General features: G+C 43.2%; 1 protein-coding gene across 1 annotated transcript; it reads right to left on the reverse strand.

The window, feature by feature from the left end:
* Positions 1 to 5,667: 5,667 nt before the first annotated feature.
* impg2a (interphotoreceptor matrix proteoglycan 2a) lies at positions 5,668 to 25,014 on the reverse strand. The gene is made up of 18 exons (XM_028394453.1): positions 24,948 to 25,014; positions 24,616 to 24,846; positions 23,089 to 23,255; positions 21,008 to 21,163; positions 20,099 to 20,157; positions 19,966 to 19,986; positions 18,233 to 18,441; positions 15,357 to 15,400; positions 13,846 to 14,029; positions 12,790 to 13,739; positions 12,384 to 12,662; positions 12,087 to 12,306; positions 11,294 to 11,504; positions 10,101 to 10,289; positions 8,995 to 9,196; positions 8,732 to 8,811; positions 8,168 to 8,230; positions 5,668 to 5,914 (listed from the first exon to the last, which is right to left on the reverse strand). Exons 1-17 carry the CDS (start codon positions 25,012 to 25,014, stop codon positions 8,188 to 8,190), a joined length of 3,312 nt encoding a protein of 1,103 aa, XP_028250254.1. The 3' UTR covers positions 5,668 to 5,914; positions 8,168 to 8,187.

Raw genomic sequence — 25,014 nt, forward strand, 5'->3', positions numbered from 1 at the left:
GTTGCAGTAAAATATCTGCCTCCAGTCATAACAACAATCAGAACAAGAAAACTTCCTAAACAGCCGTGAGAGCCACGATTAAAGAGGGTCACATGCTTTCATTTGATGCTGCACAGGTATGAGAAACTCTGTGGTGAGGGCCAGGGCTACAGCTCACAGCTCACTGTCATTTATCTGCTCATAAATCAACAGACTTTTATAAGACACTGAACAAGAGTCTGCACAGACAGGAGGGAATGAGCTGCAGACTTATTGAGGTATCAGATTAGATCTCTGCAGGCTTATCAGTATAATTACATGCTATTATTAAAGCAGAGAAAGCATCTGTTCACCTGCAGAGTCCTGCAACAAATTAGTGACTTGTGCAATCGTGCATTTAATCAGCTTCATACTGTACAAATGCTAGTGTGCTGTAACATAAGATAAACACAAGGCTTGAGTTTTGCAGAGCTACAGATCATATGGTAAACTTTAAATAGCTCTAAAATCAAATGTTTAGTTCCTTTGTCCAAATCAAACACACAGGAAGGTGACACACAATCTACAGTCAGCTGAGATGCACCCAAACAGACACTTGGCCCTCTAGTGGCTGCTCAGAAACAGACACAACCACAAATGAAATCCTGCACAACCTGCACAACTACTGCAACTTTGATGAACCGTGTATAACCCAGACATATACAAACAGTAAATATAGATAAATAACAAGAAGGCTTCTAAGCAAACTTCACTGAAAGAGCATCTCTACAAACCACACAGTCGTTTCTAACCTTAAAAACATTCGGAACACCATGAAAGACAAACCTCCACCTGAATAACAAACAAAAATGGCGGCCTAATTGAATGAATAGCTAATGATTAGCTAGTAGCATTCTTGTGTAAGAATTTAAAGCACACAGACAATCACAAATAGACAGTTAGTCGTTGGTAAAGAAAGACCACAGACTTACTATTTGGTGCGAAAGTCCCGGGGTGTGTTTTTCTTGCGAGTATCGTCGTCGCTGCTCCAACTTCCAGTCGACGGAACTCCATCACAGCTAGCAGGCTACCTAGCTAGCTACACGGGCTAAAACAAGAGTAATTTAACTTTAAGTTATTAACTCACTGATGTTGACAGTTGAAACGCCACCATGCCACCTGCTTCACCTTCAGAGTTTCTCCTCCACCGTGACGTATTGATCTTGATTGATTTCATGTTGTTGTGACGATGTTTTCATCCAATAACACTTAACGCACCTGCTCCTATACAAGACTGAGGCTGCAATACCACGTTTGACCACACGCTGGCTGCCGTTTACATACCGTACAACTTAAGGGAGGCGCTGTTTCACTCATTCCAGGAAATGGGTAAATGTGTAAAGAAGTCAGTTGTATGAGAAATAAATAAATTATAAGGATCAATAACTTCACATTAATCTGTCTGACTATTCTTGAAAATGATGATCAGCATTTTTTAAAGACAGATACCAAATAAAAGAGAAGATTTGTTAAATTTCCCTGCTACTTTGATTCTATTCTATGATTTAATACTTCTTTTCATTATTGATGTCTGCCAGTTAATCTATAGAAAAGTAGAAACACAATATTTCTATTCCTCATACATCAGAGTTCCCTTTGTTTTCACTTTTATCCACAGATATTGCGTTGTCTTAAATTATACGCCCAGAAACTTGGCAGCACGCTGGACAGACGTCTGGAGCTGGAAGATGTTCTCACAGGAGTAACATTAACCCACCTGGTCAGGAACATCTCTCACTACTGGGACTTTTCATCTGTTCATCACTCAAATCACTCTCCAACATGTCAGTCTGTCAGCAAGCTGTAATGTTTCCTCCTCCTCCTCCCTTGCTTTCCATTTCTCTCCTGTGTTGCCCTACATGTGGTGACATCATGCCAGTCAACAGTCCAACCTGGACCTGTGCAGAGCCGCGCTTAAAGTCTTAAAGACACACCCTCCTCTTTGACTTTCTAATATTGAAATGAAATGATGCCATCTGTGACCACTCCACACCCGCTGACCTCATCAAACCACACCAAAAATAATCCCAAACCCTGGAACAATACTAAAAACATAAAGCAGTTTTTCCTGCAGTGACACAGTGTTCGCAGTTGTATTGTTTCACCAGACCAGCTTGGCTTGACAGTGGTATTACATGATGTCCTGTGCTCGTGCATAGGCGTTAAATTACACAGCCAGTTCCTGGCACGTGTGTGACGCAGGCTGATTACTGGCATACACTATTTTAGAAGCCTTCATGGTGGGAGACGAGCCCATAATCCACACCTGCTGAGGCTAATCTGCTCTTCAGATTATCTGGGAGCAGCTAAACACCTGGTCCAACAGCATAGTGGAAAAAGCCAACGTATCAGTGACGCCGGCAGAACAAGCAGGCGGTCTAAAATTCTGAGTTTGATACTTTAGACGTAGTGCATGGTGGCCATGTTTACAGTGATAACGTTCTTAGCCCCGACAGGAAGGTGAATAGCTCTGGTTATCATGGCCTCTGTCACTGGGTGTGTCTCTCTTGTCTTTAAATTTGATGTTAGAGACAACTTGGACAACTTCTCCTGCAGCTGCAGCTCCTGTGGGCCGTTCCTGGTCTGCAGTGGTCAGTACACATCAAAAGAAGAGAACCAGCAACACAACAATCGAGCTACTGAAGCTCAAACTGATGACAGTCAGAATCTGAAAGTCAGAGTGCCAATCAATGCTGTCCCCGGTCCACTGCTGCACTCCTACAATGGACTAATCAGAACCGGAGTGTGGAGCGATGGAAGAAGGCGGCCTGGTCAACACATGGATGACTGAGTGGCTCCAACTCAGAGAATGTAACGAACGTGCTGGTGGTGTATTGGTGCCAGACCTGACAGCACACCTTCAGAGGTGTAGTGGTGTCCACGCCAACACAGGTCAAGGCTTCGTTTGGAAGCAAAAGGTCACAAGTCCACATACGAGACAGGTCCTAACCTAAGTGTTAAAAACTGTCGTTTGGGGTTGGGGGCTGGCTCTGTGTCAACTGTACTGGGGATGATTTTTTGCTTCTGTGGTTACCCGCCTGCCTCAGCTCCACCTGTGCTCCACCTCTTGGAGTCTTTGGAGGTTTGGTGAACTGTGATGCTGCCAACATGGCTGACAGTCAGAGCGACCTGGAGCCTCAAAACAGCTCTTCAGAAACCTACGGTTGTGGCCATTGAAGCTTCATCTGCAGTTTTTTTAACTGTGCCAATTTTTCACCTGACTTGCTACACTACCCAGGACAAAGAGTGATCTCATTGGTTGTTACTGATGATGACATCATCACAACTTCTTTCTGGCGATGCCAACTTTTACTATAATCCATAAAAAGCTTCAAAAGGGGACGAAAAAGTCTGCGTTTTATATAAAACATTTTATTTTTGTACCTGTTAAACTTGTTTTATTAGTAATTTAAACAGCTGCACAATATGATAACACTGTTACCATGGTGACACGGTGTCATCAGTATAAAAAGAGAGTTAAAACATCAGAGATACACATGACTTACATCCTACAGTACGGCCTCTGATAACATCTAGAACCTCATTTACATAACAGAACACTGTACGTGATGATTGGCTGTTTGTCCAGGTGGCAGAAGGACAGACACACAATAAAAAGCATACACAAAAGAAACAAACACACAGATTGCAAAAGGCATGACATTATCACAAGGGGTCTGTCCCACCGGTGTTTTTTTCCACGTGTGTAGACGTCTAAACGAAGCATGAAATGTAAACAAGGAGCTATGACGTGATCTATGTGTGAGATTGCGATCTCCTAACGGGAACGCCGGACAACAAATGAAAAGCCTACAGATCGTAATCAGCTGCAGCTGCTGCTGAGGGTCCACGCGGGGGCCGAGAAGGGTCAAGTACGACAAATCCAGAGAGGAACTGATGAGAATTCCACAGAAAAACACTGGAATTATTCTGTCAGAAGGTTTCAGATCGAGGAGCAGGATCACAGCCAAATAAGTAGTCGGAGGAGAGATGGTTTTTTAGGGACTGCTGGTAACCCTAAAGTTTTTGGGTTTTTTTTTTTTCGAGCGCAGCTTGAAGTTGTCTTTCTAAAAAGCATGTGTTGTTTATCAGCATGCTTTTCCTGTTCTTTCAGTTGCATTACATATGACAACTAAAAGCAGAGCATTTGATCAAATCCCTGGGCCGCCTGCCTCCGAGCATTTTTCCACTGAAACGTGTTTTCACTTATTTCTGGATCCCAGAGCTACAGAGGGTTCATGCTCTCTGCCTTTCTTCCCTCACCACTGTTTTTTCACTTTAGTCTGCCCTGTCATACATTTTTTTTTTTTTTTTTTACAAACAACCAGCGAAGCTTCTCATTGATGGAGATCTTTAAGAAAAGGCAGAAAATTCACCTGCCAGTAGAAAAGTAGCTGAAAAAAAAAACAACCTTCCATTGACGTTCGGGTTATTTTACACTGACAAGCAGTCGCATACATTTGGCCACCTTAAAGGAATAGTTTGACATTTTTGGCATTTGTTTTTCTAGATGGGCAGACCCATTAAAGGTAGGGTAGGAGATTTTGAAAACTCAGTGAGAGTCAGCTAGATGTTGAAAGTAAACACACGCCCCTTTCTCTCTGAGCTCACCCCGAAGCCACGCCTCCCAACCAGTCTGTGACTTCGGCCATCATGCACGTACCTCTCTGGTGTGCACAGAGCAGGAAGAGAGTGACAACCAGCCAATACTCTGCGCAGGGTCCACCCGGAGGATTGGCTGATGTTTTTAGTGTTTTATAGCTTCCACAGATGATTCATATTCTTCGTTTTAATGAGAAACTGCCGAACTAATCGGTTGCTATCGGATTGTAAAGAGAAGTTACACTAATTTAACAACAAGTGCATCAGAATGAAATCTCCTACCCGACCTTTAAATATTGTGCTACACCCAGAAGCTAATGTGGCTTAGCACAAAAACTGGAGACGGATAGCAAGACGCTGCTGAGTGGTTGTGAAAATGGTGAAAAAACTGTGCTTAGGGTGATCAGTTTTAAACTTCTGCTGCACGTATGACGTTCTCCATAGCTAAATGTTTAAATCTAGTTTAACCTGAGTAAATTGTCCAACAAAGCCAATGAATCTGATGCTAAAATACTTGATTAATTGTAGATTTTCTCATGCAGAGCATATATAAAACTATTTTTATCCAGTAAGAGTGCTCTGTGCTGAGATGTACAGCCTGATTGAGTTTGATGTGGCTTGCTATAAGTCCTCTGTAAAGCCAGGTGAGCTTATATTTTCAGCATGTGAATAAAGCTAATGACTTAAAGTCAAGGAAGTGTGTATCAACACAGGTCATAGGTCATATTCCATGATACAGGTTGGGTTAAGTCAGTCTAACTGTCAGTATATATTCCAAAAATGTTGAACTATTCCTTTAATGTACATGTGTAATCTAAATTATAGGTGTTATAATAGACCATATCAATAAATTAAAATAGCACCATTGACTAAAAAAAGAGAAACCCTACACTCCTAACTAATAAATATCAGTTCAACTATTTACATATTCACAGTATATGTTCTTCTGCTTTTAAGAGTGGATAGATATGACATGATCACTAAACCAAAACACTACTTTAGAGTAGTTACAGTATGTGTCTGTCAACGTTTCAAGTAACAGGATACGGTCCAGTTTTCCCTACAGGGAGACATCCAGGAAATGAGCAGCAAACAGGTCCGGTTGATGTCACAGCAGGCTCACCCAGTCAAGAGAAGGCACCGAGGTAGGAGGGGGAACACCTCTGCTCACGCACAGACACCCACAGACTTAATGTAGAGAATGTAAGAGCAGGTCTATTTTAAATAGTGCAGTGAGAACCATGGTGAAGAAGAAGAAAGTCCTGACAGGGGTCATCAGTGTGGAGGCATATCTCTGTGAAGCAGAAGAACAGGGGGTGGGGGGGGTCAGTGTGAACTGGTTTTACCTGGTTTTATTATCACAAAGAGTTAGAAAATGAATAAAACTTCTGAAAATCCCTCATTGATTTATGTACAATGGTATAAAAGCTTGTTGCTGTGCCAGACGTTAATACTGTATTTTCTGGAAATATGCTAATTAACTTTGTTCCAGAGAAACAGATGATTAAAAAAAATGATACCACTCTCACATCTCCATGCAAAACACAAACCTGGAGCCAGCAGCCACTTAGGCCCCGTTCACACTGGAGAAGGAGTAGGATTGAGCCCAGACAGCCTTTAAGCTGGATGCGTTCAGACCTATTTTCAAATCTGGCTAGCACACAGTTGTGTCCGCACTCAATCCGGCTTCATCCAGCGTGTTTGCTGTTCTCCAAACCACTAGGTGGCGCCTCGTAATATGGCTAATAATGTGGCTAGCCGGATTCGCTCGCCACATTTGAGCTAATCGAAATCAAACTGGATACAGCCGGATTCGAGGTGTTCACACTCAGAAAAAAACACATCTGGGCCTTAGGCCCCGTTCACACTGGGGAAAAAAATGTGGCTTAAGCAGGATTCGGTCGCATCCAGATCAATCCAGATGTGTTTTTTTCCGAGTGTGAACACCTCCAATCCGGCTGAATCCAGTTTGATTTCAAGCCGGCTAGATCCACCCTCGAGAGGTGGATCTAGCCGGATTAGCTCAAATGTGGCTCAGGTGTGAACACAAATGTGGCTAGCGAATCCGGCTAGCCACATTATTAGCCACATTTGAGCTACCTAGTGGTTTGGAAAACAGCAAACACGCTGATACTGCTTGGCAGCAGCCGTAAAGGATTTCCCTCTGGGATTAATAAAGTATCTAAAATAAAAAAAATAAAAAATACCTCGTAATATGGCTAATAATGTGGCTAGCCGGATTCGCTCGCCACATTTGCATTCACACCTGAGCCACATTTGAGCCAATCCGGCTAGATCCACCTCTCGGGGGTGGATCTAGCCGGATTGAAATCAAACTGGATACAGCCGGATTCGAGGTGTTCACACTCAGAAAAAAACACATCTGGGCCTTAGGCCCCGTTCACACTGGGGAAAAAAATGTGGCTTAAGCAGGATTCGGTCATCCAGATCAATCCAGATGTATTTTTTTCCGAGTGTGAACACCTCCAATCCGGCTGAATCCAGTTTGATTTCAATGTGCTCAAATGTGGCTCAGGTGTGAACGCAAATGTGGCTAGCGAATCCGGCTAGCCACATTATTAGCCATATTACGAGGCGCCACCTAGTGGTTTGGAGAACAGCAAACACGCTGGATGAAGCCGGATTGAGTGCGGACACAACTGTGTGCTAGCCAGATTTGAAAATAGGTCTGAACGCATCCAGCTTAAAGGCTGTCTGGGCTCAATCCTACTCTAGCTGGAATGACTTTCTCCAGTGTGAACGGGGCCTAAGGCTTAAACCCTGAAGACAGCCTCCTGCCAAAGGTAAGAACATCCACACAAAAACAGGCAGAGGTGTAAAAGCAGCTCAGTGTGTTTTAAAAACGGGAATATGTGCCAGATTATGTCCTGACCTGAGCTGTTACCTCCTGCAGTCTGCACCGGGGAGCTTGAAGAAGCAGGAAAAACAGCAGCTTTTCGAGTCTTTTTAACATTTTGACGGTGCTGGTTTGTTACACTCGGACAGGCATGGCCTGTTTCCAGTCGCTAAATCAGCTTCCATTACATTCACAATATGTATATGTAATTGAGGAAATGGACGACATCAGCCTGGGTGTAGTCATCCAGCAATCTGAACTCACCACAAAACTGCTCTATAGTAGATAGTGCTGAGCCTCCTTGTATTCAGGACAGTATAGACTCTAGGCTATCCAGCCCCTTTCATATGATAACACTTGCATATTGTTTATATTAGCCTATCAAGGAAATCAGCGGCATATTGTCGGAAACAGTGAATGATGTTTAACATAAATACTTCTAAACAAAGAACAGGATGTGTCAGTTTGGACACACTCTGCATCCATCTGGTTCAACAAACATCTTCTTAAATAAATAATTATTGTGTAAAACAAAAGTGTAAAACCAGCGTGGGAGACAAGCCTGTAGCAGAATAAGAGGAGTTGGCCCTCAAACAGAGCCTGTCTGGAGGGTGTGTTTTGTTTTCTAAACGCATTTAAAAGGGAAATATTTAAATGAAACTCTTTAAAAAAAAAAAGAACAACACATACCTTGTCATTCACAGGACGTTTCATGTCTGAGCAGAGGAGCTCTCTCTGCGGGTATCCAGGATGCTGCAGCACATGAAGACACATAAACAAACCGATTATCTTTGTAGGTAAATCAGTCACTTTATTAACTGAATAAACATGTACCCACAGCCAGCTTCATCTGGTACCAAGGAACTTTGTAGTTCACAGAGGTTGATCTACACCAGATACGACTTAAAAACAACCGCAGCCATCACACCCAGACACACTGCTGCTGTTGGGCTGCTGGCAGATGAAGGACTGTCTGCATCTCGTAATCAGTTTCCCTGCATCAGCTCCAGGCCTGGCTGGTGAAGATTTAGGAATGATAAATCTGTCTCCACGCTGGCTTGGCATGGCTTGAATCCTTGTCTCCTCCAGCTCCTTAATAAGAAACTAACCCTTTTTTTTTTCTTACTCCGGCCTAGTCAGCCTCCTGTATCTCAAACTCACTTCGCCGTTTATTTCCCTCACATCCTGGTGTGTGTTTGGCTCATTTTCTTTATCTCCTCAGAGCCTTCAAGAGGAAAAAACCAAGGCACTCACGCTTGATGCTGCCGTAACAAGTCTGCAAACTGTCGGTCCTTAGCGTAGAGTTCAATGATGCGTATCCTGTCCTGGATTTCCTGCAGAAACACACGGCGCCAGTCAAGAGTTACATCACAGGCAGATAAACAGTAAACTGAACATGACAGTTTCATGTCAAACAGCACGAGTCATGAGATGTTTTTGTTTAACCAGAACCTTTTTTTTTTTTTTTTAATGTAGCCAAAACATCTCCTCTAAACCAATCAGTAGATAGCACTCACCTCTTTGGTCAGTTCACTGTTTTCATAGATGTGTCGTATCTCCTCGCTGCTGAAGTCAGTGGAAGCCTCGGCGCTGGCGCTGCTGTACGCGGGAGCCTCAGGATAGCGGCGGTAGTAATGGCTGTAGCCTGTGGTGGCCTCACTCTCAAACATGGGGTTGTACTTGGTCGCCCTTTCCAAGGAAGGGAGACTCTCTGCTCGCCTGAAAAGTGACACAGCGGAAGAGAAATCACTCACAGTGTCATGGAGGCAAGATGAGAAGCAGGACATGAAGCTGCGGCGAGAATACGGCCTTACTGTAGATTAACCTTTATTAACCTTGGATAAGTCAGTGTGTTGATGCCTGAGTTGCACTCCAGAGTAGCAGATAGCCTACTGTGGAGGTGTTTAAGGCTTTTTAGAAATGGATCAGCACCATATCTGATCAGTTAATTGGCTGACGTTAACACTGATTCTCATGGCTCCATGCCAAAACCATGCACACACACACAGATAACCGGCAAACAGGTATACTCTGCATGTGAGAGAGACACAGCAGACTCCGGGAGAGGGGGACGGGAGGCCGTACAACTCTAAGTTAAGTAGAATAAAGAGGTGGTTCTGTGGATAATTCTGTCCGACTGAAGACACAGTCATGGGATTTCTCCACCTTTTCGGTCCCCCAAGAAAATAACCAGACCTCTTTAATCTAAAACACGGAGGAGAAAAGTCGTCAAAGGCACTAAATTTAAGCATCAACCAGAAAAGTGTGGTTTTATTTTGCTTCCCTTTAAATTTGTTCCTAATCATCTGTAACATTTACAAAGGTGCTTAAAGTTTGTGAACCCTTGTCTATATTTCTACATAAATATGACTTTAAACATCAACAGATTTCTGCACAAGTCCTGAGAGTAGACAAAGAAAAAACGCACAATCACCTCTGGAAGTTAGACTCCCATTACGATTAGCTAGCTGCTGTGTTATCCCTGTGATAAATAAACCCAGCAAGCAGCTGTGTCAAGAGGCAGGAGGGGACTGAATAATACACAGTCACTCACTGTTTCAGGTGTCAAACAACACATGTACGACAGAAATCAATACTTTCTCTGACGGATGATTCTTCTCACCGTATGGGATCCTCTGACTCATCCTTGTCATACTGATCCCGCAGCGTCCTGGCCAGGAAGAAGATGACTCCGGAGGCCACCAGCAGGAAGCCAGCCACAGAGGCGATGGCTATGCCGACCACCAGGGGCTCGGACACGTACTCCTCACAGTGTTCTCCTCTGTACCACCAGTTCTCCCCGACGCGACACCTGGAGATGAGGATGGAAATTTGTCAGTGGTGTGATGATTTCCGTCTTGACAGTTCTGTGTGTGTCGTTAAATTATTATTAATGCCTTGTTTTGGAATAAAACCTGACATTTGTTTCCTGTCTCCATGGAGCAACACAACGCATTTTTCTTTTTTGTTTTTTTTTCTCGTTTTTTGGGGTTGGATGGCGAGAGGTAAAAACACAATCCAGCAGCATCTGGAGCTGCCTGCGTGTTTTATGATGTGGTAGTCGGTGTGAAAAAAAGGTCAGTGCTCATCTTGGCACGCAGCGTCCTCTGTGTCTGTTAATAGTCACTCAGGTAAAAGTGCACTGCGTACAAAAGTCAGCTGAGCACAGACATGTTCCTGTCACTGACACTGTGGATTACTGGCACATCATCTCACACACACATTAACCCCTTCTAATACCTGGAAACAAAACAAAAAAACAGTATCCTGTGTGAAGTAATCCTTTGAGATCTTAATTGTAAGAAAGCATGAAAAACAATCCTGTGGCATTATAAAGTGGTTGTACTTTTCATGCATAATATTTAATCTAACAAAAATGTGATAATATGTATCCTGAAGCTAGAAACTGGATCACAATATTAATCACATATTTGCCTCCACAAGTGGTAGTTATTGTTTTCATTTATGTACAGAGAATTAAACGCCTTAGGGTGTAAATAAATTAACATAGAGGACTGCCAAAGGTTTAAGTGTTTTATTTGAGGCCAAAAACACAAATCTAAGAAAATGGTTAATTGTTTTTTGTAGCCAACAAAGCTGTAAAGCTAAATCTTTCTTTCATGGCTATAATTCATGCAGCTAGTTAAGAGTCTGACTTGTGGGTACGTCTCTATGTGACAGCGATCTCATGCATGCGACTGTAGCAACACTTGAAAATCATTTAAGTGCCATGTGATGGAGATGGCAACACTCAGGCACACTTTCCCGCACACACTCACCCACACAGATCATCACTTCCCTTAATCCTCCACCCACCTGCAGATGGCTCCCTGACCGGGAATGATGTCACACTTGCCGTCATTGAGGCAAAAGTCGGTTTGTATCTCGCAGATACTCTGACAGGGCAGACCGTCCACGCTGAAGTAACCGGCGTTGCAGACGCATTCCGCCTCCCCCGTCCACTTGTTGACTTTACACTCTGCATACTCATTACACGCTTGGAACTTGCAAGGGTCGGCCTGGTCCCCTGGAAAATTAAAGGAACAGTGGAGTGTTGGAAAAACAGACATTTCATTAAACCCACATGAACCCAGATTTTTTATGCAAAGAAAAAAATTGGAATTTAAGTAACAGTTGGAATCTGCAGGGGTTCTAAAAGAACAAAGTTAAACACAAAACTTCAACAAAAAAATAACACCAAAAGAAAAGGAAGTTATTCTCACTCTGCAAACATCAAATTAAAGGGATATAAAACATGCTGAATGCTGACCAACTGCCCGCTGAATGCAGCAGTCTGTTAATGATATGTGCCAATGTGGCAGTGCTCCAGGGAAGCCCCGATTAGCTCATCTCACCTGATGTGACCGATTTACAGCATGGGATGTGTCCACTGTCACGACAAGGAGTCAGCACCCGGTGTCTCACACACGGACTTAAAGCATTAGCTTAGCTTAGCACAAACATTAGGTACAGGGAGATATCTGCATGCATTGTCACACTAAAAGCTCAATGATGTCTTCTTTATGGCTGGGAGTAATAACTTTAGCTTTGTTATCACTTTGACCCAAGCTAATCAGCTTCTGGCTCTTTGCCAGCACTGAGAACCTACCTGACTCAACATCCAGGGAGTACTTATCGATGGCCAGATTCATGGTGTGGTAGGCTGTGTTACAGAAATCCTCCAATATCAGATAGACGGTGGTGGCCACACCTTGTGCCACAGGCCTTCCAAATTTCATCCGGCTGTTGACCACAATGCTCCCGTTTCTGAAGTTCAGAATCTCCAAGTTCTCAAAGTGACTCAGGTTGGATTGAAGGTATGGCACAAGCTGGGAGAAGATTAAACTGGACGTTAGAACCCAAAGAACATCACACAATATTGGAAAAAGTAGTGCAAACCAATTACCAAATCTAGGAAGCGCTGCTCCAACGCCTTGTACTCTGGGGAGCTCTTGTTAAAGAGATCATCTGAGAAGATCATGTTGGTCACCCTCAGACTGAAGAACACCATCAGTGCACGGCCAGGGTTTACTGGCATTGCAATACTGGCCTGGTCTGTGCCATGCCCCACGCCGAAGGGGAATCCAGTGCTGCCCTCCTCCGTGTGGTTAGTTAGACCATAACCGAAATTAATCATGAGGTCTACACCGGTGGTACCGTCCAGGCCGTCATTGGTAGTGTGAATCTATGGGGAAAAATAAACTGATTATTACAGGGAGATGTTTATGAATACACCTGAACAAAGATCATTTGTGTTTGTTTTCACGTTCCTACAGTGGCAGTGGGTGCTGTTTGTTCATTGTTCGGCTTACCTCCACCAGTGAAGGGATGATGATCTCAGGTTCGCCCTCAGTGGGGTTAACATCAGAGATTTGGGTAAAAGGTGACTCCTTCTCTGGAGACAGGGCAGTCGGTTCTGGGGGGCTCAGAGATTCAGTAACTGGTTCCCCTTCGTTCACCAGTAACATCTCATCCTCTGTTAGGTCCTCTGCTAAAATCTCTGGTGCTTCTGGTGCTTCTTCCTCTACAACCGGAGCTTCAGGTGCAAGCTCTTCCTTCACCTCTTGTTCCTCGCTCTCGTCCACACCCTCCTCCATAAATAAAGTATCCTCAGGGTGCGTCAACACCACATTCATGTCTGTGGCTTCCTCGGGCTGGTTGGTGTTTACCTCGTTTTCTGCAGGAGGAACTTCTGTGAGGTTAGACTCCTCTGGTGTCCCATCACCAGCAGGAAGCAGACCCACTTCTGCTGTCTCTGGCTCCGATGCTTCTGAAACCTCTGGAGGTGGCACTAGAGCAGGCAGGCCTTCATCCTCTTCTTCTTCAGTGGTTTCCGTTGAAATTGTAGAGATCTCAAGCTCCTCTGCAAGCTCTTCATTCACAACAACCTCCTCTGGATGCTCCTCTTCAACAGCTGCAGTTGTAGCTTCTACTTCCACTGCAGCAACATCAATGTTTTCTGCTTCAGCTTCAGATGCAGCTTCTGTATTGATGCCGATATCTTCTGTTTCCACTTCCTCTGAAGCAGAATCCTCGTGGGATACTGTCTCCTCTTCAGAAGCTTCTGTAGATGGTTCCAGGAGGTTCTCCATGTCTTCTGTGCTTAAACCAGAGGCCTCGATTTCCACTGGTGGCTCGGGCAGTGTGACAATCACCGGCTGCTCTGGTAAGGGCAGTTCAGCTGGGACTTCCTCCGGTGTTGTGATTTCTACAGTGGGACTCTGCACATTGTCCTCTAGCAACAAGCCCTCTTCCTCAATACCTGTAAAACAATGTTGAATCTTTTATAGAAAGTGACTTTTATTTCCAAAATATTTAGAAAGAAGAAAAAAAGAAAGTGAAGGACGGTAGAGAGGCTCAACACTCACTGCCAGCTTCAGGCGCATTCGTGGTCACAACTAGAGGTGGAGAGACAACTTCACTCTCCTCCAGAATTATGACATCATTTTCTGTGGTTGCTGCGGTGTTGGTTTCTGAGGTTTCAAGCAGGACATCATCCTCTACATCCTCTTCCAGTGTCAGAATCTCTGGTGGTTCATCAACAGCACTGGCCTGCATCACAAACAGGTTTTATTAACTGTGTATATTAACAACATAAACAAATAGATAATACAAATAGAGGAAATTCAAAACCACTGTTCCCCCTTCCCAGGAGTGGTCCACCAACAACGATCACTCCAAAAAAACAAGACATGCAACTGTCACACACAACTTTCCAGGACAAAAGTAATGTAAATGAATCCACCATCAGCAGAACACTGAACAGTCGTGAAGCTTGCTAAAGATCAGGTGGACAAGAGGCCTGCTGGTTTGGTTTAAATGAGAAGTTTTGGAAAAACCAAAACTCTTCATCCCCTCTGTGCAGCACGGTGGTGGTAGTATGATGGTTTTAGAGCCTGTTTTGCTGCATCTGGACCAGGACAGCTTGTCATCATTGATGGATCAATGAATTCTAAAGGAACATGTCAGGACATCTGTCTGTGAGCTGAATCTGAAGAGAAAGAGCAGCAAGACAACGAGCCCAAACACACAAGTGGTTCTACAAAAGAACGGTTCCAGAAGAACAGAGTTCCTGTTCTGAAGTCAAAGTCCTGACCTTCATCCACCTGAGATGTTGTGGAAGGACCTGAAACAAGCAGTTGATGTGAGGAAACCCAGCAACATGTCAGAACTGAAGCTGCTCTGTACTGAGGAATGGACTCAGACTCCTCCAAGCTGCTGTGGACGACTGATCAGCAGCTACTGGAAACCTTTAGAGGGGTTCACAAACATTCAAGCACCAGCATATAACAACACAGTTGTTATATGCTGTTTTGATGGATTAAAAAAAACAGCAGCTGAATTCAAAATAGGGCTTTAGTGCCAGAATAAGTCGGTGCTGACTGCTGTTAAGAAACTCTCCAAGTCATACAATGAATCAAATAAATCATTTAGTAAGCTGAGCTATAAAGTGAACCAGCAGACACATTTAACACAAGCTAAACTCTCGTTATCACTAGAGAGGACACTTAACCACAAGACAGCACAAATAAAGTCAGACTTGAGGTTACTTGTCTGAATAAAGTCATATGTGCTGTCTTTCTCCTTCTTGCTGTGGTGTGGTGGTTGCTTTGCCCCAGAATAGCAGTGGATTATTAAAGCAAGAGCCAAACTAATCCTCAAAGCTCCACTTCATCCTTACTGGTGAGCTCATCCTCTACCTGCACTGGGGTGTAGTCTGGATAACATCTCAAGCCAGTTACAAGTTATCGCAACATCAGTCATACCACACAACCATGAGCGTCCTTAAACAAAAGTGATTCATCAAATCTGTGGCTCTCACAACAGCTCGGCCGCCTGCAGAGAGATTGTTGTCGGAATAGTTGAGGAGGTTACTCACCGTCGCTCCGTCTGCAGTGTTGACAGGCTCCGGAATCTCAGACACTGTGGAACCAGAGCAGAAACAAATGTTAACACAAACTGACACACAAAAAGCACATGTGCCAAATAGCCTAAATATCTTTGGCTGCCACAGTCTGCAAAATCATTTTAACTGTGCGCTGACAGCCTGCATTTTGACAGTGTTACCTTCAGGGGTAAATATCTACAAATCAGTGCGAAAATCTGGACTGAGTGTCAGCCGCTGTGGGCCAAGCCTGTTACTGCATCACCACCAAAGACGAAAAACATGCTATGTCTTTAGGTTACACAGCCACACATGTCAGCCATATGAGAATGTTCAGCCAGCATTTCAGGTGTCACAGCCTCTAACTGATGTGAGCATTCATCCACACTAGCTCACTAACACAGTAAACTAATGACATGCATTCTTTAAAACCATGAGCGCAGAGAACTCTCACTGGAGCAGGAGGAGGAGATGGTATAAACATTAGAACAAAGTAGGAGGTATAACCTACTTTAACTCAACTACCGACCGCCTGAATCTAACTGTACAAGTTTGCATGCAGTCTATTTAAATGGTGTCATCAGAGGTACGGCTTCAGTTTGAAAAGTATCATTTATATCTGGTAGCCAGCAACTGGAGACAACATTAGCTGCTACGAGCATAACACACCTTCATTTTGTTTCTAAACTCAAGCTGCACTACCTTCACTGAGAGGACAACACTTCCCCTGTCCATATTGTTGGTAGGCTTGTGCAAAATCGTATCGTGTGCAATTAATAGTCAGAAAAACTGTAATCGATTAATATTTGCCACTTATCGATTACGGCGATTAGTGCCTCGTCATGATGACGCATTTTTGTGTGCGGCGTAGTCTCACCATCACCCGCGCACATGTGAGCCCACAATAACAATAATGGTGGAAGGCAGTGGTGTTCAGTTAAATAATGCGGAGCAGCACGTTCCTAACATAAGTTCAACGTCTGTCACCATAAGCCCGAGCACGAAGAAAGCGCAACGAGGACACAACACTACACTACAGCTGTATATAGTGCCGCGACATGCATTAGGTGAAGCGTGGAGCGTTGGTTGTTGCTATAGTAACTGAATTTTTGCTCGTATCAAATGAATAAACTCCGATCTTTATTTACGGACTCCACAGCAAGATAGGAAACATTACAACAGCGAAGTCTCCTCCAGCAGATATTGGAAAGAATTCCACTCAGCTGAGAATCCGCGGTACGTTTAGTCATCGTGCTGCTTACGACCAAACGAAGCGCTGGAAGAACGTAACGTAGGTTGATTTGCACAGACACACATTTAAATGTGAAATTGTCCGGTTTGTTTATTTGTTTGTTTTTTCTGCTGCTGTTCTACAGTCTGAGTGAAAACATGCTCTAGTGTGGGACATATTCAGTCACAGGTTCATTTGCGCAGACACATTTTTAACTTGAAATAATCACTGATGTGACTTTTCTGAACTTTGTTTGTCTATTTGTCTGTTTAATTTTAATGTTGACATGCTTTGTGACCTTAAGATAAAAACATTTGAAGGACAAAGTTACTTTAAATGTTTGCTTCATTATTATTTTGAAGCAGTTTGTGCCTCAATATTATCAATACATATTTCCATGGCTGGTTGGTGCCTAATCACCAGCTTAGCCTGTTAGAATGAAGTAGTTAACTTGACTGATGATTTGTCGGTATCATGCTAGAACACTGTGCCAATTTAGAGTCAAAAACATGTCAGTGCAACTGTCATCAATTAATCGTCAAATTAATCGTTATCGGCTAAATGCCACAATTAATCGTGATTAATTTTTTTGCCAATATCGCCCAACCCTAATTGTTGGTAGCATCTGATCACATTAAAGTATGGGAATTAATAATCCTGCTCACCAGGTAGATCCTAAAGCGAGAGAGGCTGGAGACGACGCTGTTTTATGGCAATAACCTAGCGCGCAGCAGGAAGGGTGAATTCTGTAAACCAACACTTCCTCCCCAGTTTTGGATGACAATAACCGCAACAAGTGCACCGCCGTTCCCCTTATTCTACAGTACAAACCTCGTGATGATTTCCCATCGAGTCAAATGTTAACAAACATCTTTTTAAAGTCACATAAAAATATAAATAATATTATTGTTAGAGAATAAAATGTAAAAAAAATCTCAAGGACGTTTTCAGACATGTAAACAAAAACCCATTAAAAAACCCACTGACGTTAGGACGAGGGAACCGGAAGTGATTAACAAACGATGACTAACAAAATAATCTTTCCGTCATAGAGGTGCATTGTGGGTAGTTATGGCAGGCATTCTGACATAAAAGAAGACAGCAAAGAATGAAAAAAGTCAATGCTGAATCAGTGAAATTATTTAAGTGTTAACTGTAAAATCCACAAGTCAAAATAAAGGATTAAAGTTAAGCCAAAAGCTCTCAGATTTCAAAGGTTCTTTTTGCTGAATTGTCATTTGCAGACCATTTAATGACAGGATCTAACTGTAGCAGAGTATAAATACACAGCTCCTATAACTGACGACTCTGTTATTTGTTCATTAAAAGTGGCCCACTTTAGGGGCTGAAACGTCTTCTCTGTCATCTTTGACAGAAATAAGAAACAGATGAGACCATTAAAACCCTGGAATGTTTTCTCAAGTGGTGTACCGTATGTTGTAATATCTATACAGAGTCCTCTGTGTGTCTATTTGATATGACACATGGAGGTTTGCCCTGCACCGCCTCTCTGCCAATGTATTCCCAGTGACTTCACTGCCATGCAAATTAAATAAATAGCTGTAATGGAGGAATGTGAGCATCCTGTTACACTTCGGGGGAATATCTTCATAAAGACCAGCTCTGGCCATCGTCTTACCGCTTTGCAGCTCATCGTTATGAAGGGCTTCAGTGAGAACGTTTTTGACCTCGCTGATGGTGTAGACCACCGTGGGGAGCTCCTTGATCTCACGATACGAGCTTTCCACCAGGTTGGCCTGCAGAGTCAGGTAGTCCAGCTGATCGGTGCTCACTCCTGTTCCATCCACCTCTACTGTGACTCCATAGTCCACCACCACACCGTCCAGCCTGGGGACAAAAATACGTACCTGTTACATCTGTTTGCAGGCTGCACTGTGCTTTTAGGGACTGTGTGTTCATGTTTTCAGGTCAGCTTGGTAATTGATAGAGAGAGGAGATGGTGTCTTCATTACATTCATCTTACAACACACACACATTTCCAATAACAAAGTATTAGAGAGAGAAGAGTTTTCTAAGAGGAGGAAAATTGCTCAGACATTATAGCTTAATTTACTGTCAACCCTGAGATGTAGAGCGCTTACACATGACTGATGACTGCAGCGGCTTATTTCTGCTCTGAGCGCAGGAGCTGCGATTGTGTAGGGCAAAAAACAGCCCAGTCAGCAGAATGATCAATAACCAACCATCATAATAAACATGGAAACCTCACAAGAGATTCCAGGCCCTGGAAAAAAACCATCTATCAGCCTTCATTTGACTACTGGGAGCCTTCCACTCTGACCTAGTTTGTGGGGTTTCTGGCGGACAGCTGAGCACGTGCCGGCCCACAGTCGGCCCCATTTAGACAGAGAGCCAGTTTTTTCCCCACTCTTCGTTTCACAGACAGACAGGCAGACGGAGGCCCGCTGTGTCCTGTGATCTGCACAAGATTAATTATGGCAATACATATTTCACTGAAAGTATATACGTATGCATATTTATGACTATATAAAGTACAGTTAAAATGCAAAAGAGTTAAAAGAGTTACTTTTTAGACTTATCAATTGAAAATGAATCATACAGTATGATCAGTTTACAGTCTGAAATAATCATTTCTTAAAGGAAATTCGAGCAATTTGTGTTTTTCCAAACAAAAAATATTGCTATATAAACTTAATATATATATATATATATATATATATATATATATATTAGGTGTGTTTTAAGATGCTGTTGACAGGACTGGAACCAGGCAACCAATGAAGTTACCGATCAGGACCCGGTACAGCCCAGATGTAACGCTTTCAGAAGCAGATTTTGGACCGAGCTAAGCTAGCCATTTTCCTATGTTAACAGGCTGCTGGCTGCGGTGACGGTACAAATATGAGCCTGATATCAATCTAACTTTCCACCTGAGAGCAAATAGACATATTTTCCAGAATGTCTCCAAAACTATTCATGTAACTAAAACATTTTAATGTGAGACATTCATCTCGTTCTTAGAGGACAAATTAAGGATTGTCTATTTTTTAATTCCTTCTCTCTGGCTCTTTTTCAGCTGGCACACTATTCGTCTCTCCATCACTTTGTGAGAGGTTGATTGACGAGGTCATAAAGCTCCAATAATCGTCTCTGTAGAGGCACACCTGCTTGCTGGGTTGGACCCATCCTGATCCCACTTAAAAGGTGAGTGACCACACTAATACCATTAACCTAGGCAACTAGTGACACACCTTAACACGTGCCCACAGGTAAACACAGTGGGAGATCCAAGCTCTATCCAAGGAGAGGCTGATAGGGATCTGTAGGCTTAAATACAAGTCAGGCTGGGGAGAACAAGTCAAGGTCAAGCTACCACTACTGATGACTCACCCTTGGGCGTCCTTCTGCGGTCTATATAAAACAAGGAGGGGCTGTTAAATTCTGAGAGCTGAAATGGTGTAAATGCTACATAATTAAATAGCCTTGGTCATGATGTGCGGCCAGTTGTTTTTTTCAAACGAACCTGAATTCGATTACAGACACACTCTTAAATCCGGGAAGCCCCTCCAGAGCTTCCGCTATCTGTAAAAAAAACAAACACAATCAGGCACCACAATAAAGCCCCAGCGAGTGTTACAATGCTGCTCTGTGCCATGACCCACATCATCGTTCTCAAGAGGCAGACCACTGCATGGCAGCCAGCTCACAAGGAACTCTTTTTATTGGTACACAAGACCTTAGTTCTCCACACAATACGAGGAAAAAAAAAACAATGCACACACTGCTGTGCAGACTCACTGACCCAGTTTATTTGAATCTTTCCGAGAAGAAAGATGTTAAAAGGTCTCCAGGGCCTTTTGTCTCCCTCTTCATTTACTATCTCTCCCTCCTCAATCCCTGTCCTCCTCTCCGCAGACCTTAATCTCTTCACGGCGTGTGAGCTTGTGTAAGTGTGCTGGTATATATACTGTAGTACTATAGGTGAAGGAAGGTGCGTGCAGATCTTATGTGTGGAGGAAATCCCTGCAGGGAGCAAAAACCAGGTCAGTAATGTTTACGTCGTTATTTATGTGCGTCAATCTGACTGCCAGCGATAAACCTCATAGACATATTTTACAGAATTTTCCGAGTACCTGTAAAACCACTGAACCTGCTCCATAAGGTGAGTACCTGTGTGCACAATGCATGCATGTGCAAAGGTTTATCTATTCCCAAGACATGCCATAAAGCTTCAGCACATAGTTATTTCACCATAACCAATGGTGCACCATAAAATCTGTGTGTGTTTTGAATCTGAGCCTAACACCGCTGCTGTTTAAGTGCATGTTATTAAAACTAACAATGCATCAATCACAGACTGTAAAGCAGTAGATATAGGGGACCGGTGGGGGCCAGTAGCACTGAGGGGAGATATAAAGAGTGAGAGTCAAACCTTTTCAGCCAGTTGTCTGCTGAGCGTCTGGTACTTGAGGCTGGCTGGATCGCTCAGGTCGTCGGTGTACATCTCTCCAGTCAGGAGGATGCTCAGCTCCACCACCTGCTCCAGCACGGTGGGGGTGGGAGGCTCGAAGGCGATGTCATTGTCCAGCTGTAACATCAGGAAAATATATATATAGAGTCACTCTGTGCACACATTAGAAAAAAACAACAATCCAAACCTGTCAAGTGTGTGTGTGTGCACTCACTGGACTCTCCTCCACCTCTGGTGAAACAGTAGCTGCACCCACCACTTCCTGTTCCTTAGCTTGTTCTTCTGGGATTTAACATGCAAAAAAAAAAGATGTTAGCTGATTGTAAGTAGATGATTTGGTATCATTTTCAGTGATGATAAGCAGGATGTCTTCTGACATCACATTTCTCATTTCTCATCACTTAGCTGGCAGTAATTCCTCACAGGTCCTCATGATGAAGCCAGAATGGACTGACAGGTGACCTTAGGATTTTGCAAATCTCATGAGAATCCAGCGGCCGTGCACTATAATAATGTCCTCCCTTCTTTTTAACAGAAAGTGATGGCCTTAAGTGGATGTGAGCTTAAGTCTTTGGCCGGTGCAGCGATTGGTGAATGTGGCCGTGTGTGGATTAAACTGCCCTGATCCCAACTTCTTTGAAAATCTTGGCTGAACTAAACCTGAAAACCAGGATCACACACACACCAAACGCTAACACATAGGCCTACTACATGCACAGAGCCAAGCAGCAGACAATGGGTCGATCTAAAAGCAGCAGCCCTAGAGAAGTGAGATTACAGACGTTACTACAGCTGACGGTGTGCGGTGTTGTCAGTGTGTGACACTGACCTGGCTCAGGAGCTTCAACAGCTTTTGAAGTGTCTGGTGTGGGAATGCTGTGAAAGAGAAGAGCATCGTTTTAACACAAAAACAACCCCACAACATTCAGCCGTAAACACACTGTGGGGAAAACATCGACTCATCACAGGATAACTGTGGATGCTCTTTAGAGACCAAGACCAACAACGTTATCTTCTGTTAGCAGCTTTGTCCCAGAGAGAAACAGGTTTACTGTATATCATGTAATCTACCAGAGGCAGCGCAGTTTATTCAATTTATTCTGTCTCCATGATGCCATGAGAACCCTCAGTTTACTTTAACAATCCCACTGAGCTTTAAGTGCTCCCTGACATTTAGGAAATTAGTTCTATTACACTCTAAATCTGGTGGAGGTGCAAACATTAAGACACTGAATGTTATTAAAACGACACACTGGCAGTATATCAGCTTATAGCTACATTAATAATGAGGTTTATGTTTGGTTTGTGGATATTTTCACAGCTCAAAGGGGGCAAATCCGTTTTATAGTTCCTGTTAAAGGATGGACTGAGTCCATGCTATTGATTTAGAATACAAATATTTAGCAGGCTAACTGCATTCGGTTCATTGAAGCTGGTGGGAATGAGAGGACTGTGTCTTTTTTAGCAAACAAAACATCATCATCTGAGCGACTCCTGGATTTACATTTGCCCTTTTGTGTAAATGTCACACTGAATCAGTGCTATATGTAATAATGACATCAGTGTCAGACTGTGTTTAGGTGTTGGCACGATAAAGGCGTTGTTGGTTTAGTTTTTTTAGTGAATTCACTGTCCTTCAGTGGTGGGAACTAAAATAAACACTAGAGCTTGAACACTAGTATCCACGTCTAAGACATGAAATGGGACACAATAATTCAAAACAAGTAAACTTAAAAATATCTGAAGTGACATGATTGAGTGGGAATATGAACAGGTAAGGTTGAAGACACTTGACAACCTTACCTGCACATATGCTGCCAGGACCTGGTGGGCTCACTACAGATGGTGGGAAGAATGACACATGTACAGACTTAATAATAATAATAATGAAAATAATACATGCATCATTGAATGTTACACAGAGAGTTTATTTTACCTTTTAAACCCAGGCAGAGACATCCTCTGGAAGTAGAAGAAAATGTGTTATCATGCTGTTCAGATATTCACGTGTGTCATTGTTAAATCATTAGTCAGCGCCTCACCTTTTTCACCAGAGCCTGGTGCTCGTCTGATTGGCTAAAGTAGCTGCCAATTTCCTTTGCAGTCACCGTCCCCTCTTGGCATTGGCTCATCCAGCTTTGGTACTCTCCCTGCTCGGGGAGGCGGTCCCAAAAGATCTTGAAAGCCTCCCATACGGTCTCCTGGCACACTGGTCAGACCAGGGAAGCACACGCTGCATTCAAAAACTAAAACCTGACCCTAACCCTCCATATATTTCACAATCATTTACTGAGGGTGTCGTTAAAGTGTCGTCGTTTTAGATTAAAGCACAACTTCATCACTCTGTAAGCCTGCTGCCATGATGAAGGTGTGACATAACTCCCCTCCATGAGTCAGCCGACTGGGCATTGATCCAAAGTCAGGGGACAGACACAATCTTCTTCTCTAATCAACACTGTCTGTGAGGCCTGAGACGACAAAGGCCACCTCCAAATCCAAATCTGCGAGCTTACATAATAAACTTCAGCTTTTCCCCATCACAGAGAGACACAACAGTGACTGGACACCTTAAGTCATGGTCAGGAACAGGCCCTGATCTCTAGTACGGAGTCTCTTAAGCAACAACATGTATTTGCTCATGAACCCATGAAGCTATCAGTTTCATATTCAGTTTCCAAATCAAATAAAAAAAAATACAAAAAATAAACATTTTAGTAGTGCCACTCAGTTTATATTTAACCCCATATATATTACATGACTGGTTAAATGAGGATATGCACAGATTTTACACCTTTAAGTAGGTTTACAGGTGACAGGATCACAAAAGCAGCTTGAGGCTACATTAGATGCTACTAGCACAACACAAGCTTGTGTCACATGACTCAGCCGTCAAGAAATAATACAAAAATCACCAAGTAACACCAGCAAGAAACATCAGGTTAACTCCAACAGCATGCATGTATGTAACAGATGTATGCAGGAAGGCCTGCTGTTGTGACAGTGTAGTGAATGCAGGTACTTTGTGAGGGGCCACTGCAGCACGTACTCAAGGTAAAATGTAGTTGTATGCGGATTTGAACACAACTGTGATGATGCTTAAAGCAGCTTAAGGCTGCATACGCTGCTACTACTGTAACACAACCAGGATTTTGATTCTGATAATGTCACAAGAGGAGTGCTGTACCACACTGCATATGTTAAACAAAGGGTAGCTGTGCTACAAATGTCATATTACTGCAAATCAATAAATAACAGCTGCTGGCGTGCACATTCCACCACAGTAAGAAAGAACATATAGGCTATCTGGCCATGTAAATAGACCACAGTCTGTTAAAAAGCAAATCTCATGAGGCCTAATTGATACCAATGTCTGTCTCAACAGATGTCAACTGACACTCATCCACTTGAAATTGGTTTATACTGTATGCATATCACACGCAGCGAAGGTTAACTGTGTGGACAATCTAACAAAATCAGTGACCATTTTTTTTTACTAACCTCACTTCCTGTTGATTGTGCTCTTTTTTTTAAACACATAGACATTTACATACACTTATTTTTAATCTTACCTCTGAGATGAAAGTAGCTCAGATGGTTTGCCACAACCTGCGGAGCCGTCTCTTGCGCACACAGCTTGACCCCGCTTGGAAAGAGGATGTTCCTTTTCCGTCGAGAGACGGTTGCGTTGACTTTGTGAGCTGCCTTTACTTCAGACACGCGAATGATGTGTGGGTACACCACAGGCTGCTGGGTGTAAGGCAGACCGAGGTTTCCCATAGAGGAACCCTCCAGAGTTGCATCTGACAGGTGACAACGACAACAAACAAAGAAAAACTAAGACTTTCACTCACCTGTGCTTTAAGGTAAGCACAAAGACAGTCAGTTAGCTACAGATACATACCTGTCCTGATGTCCAGGAATAATACCACTACACTAAATACAGCAAATATCCCAGATGCGATGCTCAT

This window comes from Parambassis ranga, chromosome 21 (genome assembly GCF_900634625.1).
Source record: "Parambassis ranga chromosome 21, fParRan2.1, whole genome shotgun sequence".
Taxonomy (NCBI): Eukaryota; Metazoa; Chordata; class Actinopteri; family Ambassidae; genus Parambassis; species Parambassis ranga.

Coding starts and splice junctions, on each gene's coding strand:
- impg2a (XM_028394453.1), bottom strand. CDS start 25,014: ATGAGCATCGCATCTGGGATATTTGCTGTATTTAGTGTAGTGGTATTA. Junction 14,030..15,356: donor ACACTGCAGACGGAGCGACG/GTGAGTAACCTC, acceptor TTTGTGATGCAG/GCCAGTGCTGTTGATGAACC. Junction 11,505..12,086: donor CTCCCTGGATGTTGAGTCAG/GTAGGTTCTCAG, acceptor TTAATTTTCCAG/GGGACCAGGCCGACCCTTGC.